The 1766-nt window shown below is 63.1% G+C and overlaps 1 protein-coding gene across 1 annotated transcript in view; it reads left to right on the top strand.

Annotated features, from left to right (window-relative positions):
* Positions 1–1165, top strand: part of LSM1 (LSM1 homolog, mRNA degradation associated) — a gene marked incomplete at its 5' end in the record, with an annotated part of 2787 nt that extends 1622 nt beyond the window's left edge. Inside the window, one exon of the mRNA XM_035893815.1 lies at positions 669–1165. Coding sequence (XP_035749708.1) covers positions 669–839 — 171 coding nt within the window. The remainder of the gene's footprint in view (positions 1–668) is intronic.
* Between the last annotated feature and the right edge of the window lie 601 nt (positions 1166–1766).

Raw genomic sequence — 1766 nt, 5'->3', positions numbered from 1 at the left:
GGGGGTCCCTGCCCACATACCCACCCCTTGGGGCGCCTCCAGCACCTCTGGTTTGCATTGTCTCTGCCTTTTGATGGCGCTCATGGAAGATGTGTGGGCACAGGCTTGCCGCAGTCTGGGGGCCTCTGGGGCTCACCTGGAGGAGACCATCCTGCATGAAATCTGTGACCCAGGGAGACCCCGAGTGTTTAAGGACCAAATCCCCGGCTGCCTTCGAGCTAGTAAGCCCAGAGCTTGGGAAGCAGCCCCTGCCGCGGCTCGGCTGCTCGTCTCAGGAGCCGTCCTGCTCCAGCAACTTTGGCGAGAGCGATGGAGCACATCATCCATGGCTCAGCGATGCCCGCTCCCCCCAGGGCACAGAGCCTGGCCAGGCCTTGTCGGAAGTGCTCGGGTGTCACCGAAGCCCCAGCACCAGAGGGGTTTGCGCCAGGGTCCCGTTGGAGATGCGAGGGCAGATCCACCCCACGCCTTTGCTGTCCCTGCTGGCTTTTGGCCCCTCCAGACCGGCGTTGCCTGCCCGGTGGGATGCACTCGGCGGAGGCGGCGTTGGCCCAGCCCCGAGCACGGACCCCGTGGCGGAGCGGTGCCCGGAGCATCCCACGAGCAGAGCCGGACGTCTCGGCTGTGTCGGCTGCCCTGCGGCGCTGAAGGGGCTGCTTCTCTTGCAGGACCTGGAGAAGGAGAGCGACACGCCGCTGCAGCAGGTCTCCATCGAGGAGATCCTGGAGGAGCAGCGGGTGGAGCAGCAGGCCAAGCAGGAATCGGAGAAGCTGAAAGTGCAGGCGCTGAAGGAGCGGGGCCTCTCCGTCCCGCGGGCAGACACCCTGGACGAGTACTAGGTGTGCTGCCCCCCGGACCTTTCCCCCGCGGCAGAGCGAGGGGCGCTCTGTGATCTGCCCGTGCGTGGGCAGGTCTCTTTGCAAAGGCAGTTTTTATTTTCTGATTGTGTTTTCAGAGGTGCAGATAACTGTAAAGAAAATCATGCCTTTAGTTTCTCCTTGTGGAGAAGGAGGAGAGAAGGCATTTGGCTGCCCTTCGGGGCGGCCTGGGGAGCGTGAGCGTTTGTGTTCAGGAGGCACAGCGCTCGGTCCTTTGGGTTTGTTTGCTTTTTCCTCCTCACGTGACTCTGGGTGAGAGTTTTCCTTGACGTGTAAATAAATCCTTCATCTCAACGACAATGGTTTTGCATGTGTTCAGGACCTGACACTTTCCCCTCTCTCGGAACGACCACCCTGGTGCCAGCTCTTGTCCTTGCTGGGCGCTGCGCAGGGGGGAAATGGGACCCTCGGTGCTGCCATGGGGTAGGCTCGCTCCGAGGAAAAGCTTAAGGATGTGGCGAGATCAGAGCAAGGCCTGGGTACCCCCTGCTCCCCAGCAAGGGCCACCAGCTCCCCCCCCAGCCAGGCTGTGGTTGCTCCCCTGCAGCTGAGCCCACTAATTGCCTGCTGACGAAGAGCTGCTGCAGCTGGGCTGACCCTGCTTGCACCCAGGGCGTGGGCAGCACCCGGGGCACCGGCAGCACCCAGGCATGGGCAGCCCCTCCACCTCTGGCAGTGTCTCCTCGCCTCCGTGCTTTGGAGGAGCTGGCGTGGCTGTGGCAGGTAGGAGAGTCTTCTGTGTCGAGCTTGTCCGATGCTGTTTGGGGCGTTCGGTGGCGGTGTCAGGCAGGAGCTGTCCTGTGCCGCGGGGTTGGCTTTGGGTTGGCTTTTGGGTTGGCTTTGGGCAGCCACCAGGCTGTGGGAGCCTCCTGCATGCGGGCAGGAGGG

Source organism: Egretta garzetta, unplaced genomic scaffold (assembly GCF_000687185.1).
Source record: "Egretta garzetta isolate BGI_Z169 unplaced genomic scaffold, ASM68718v1 scaffold725, whole genome shotgun sequence".
NCBI lineage: Eukaryota > Metazoa > Chordata > Aves > Pelecaniformes > Ardeidae > Egretta > Egretta garzetta.
The sequence above is the reverse complement of the archived record's forward strand: the minus strand, read 5'-3'. Positions and strand labels throughout refer to the sequence as shown.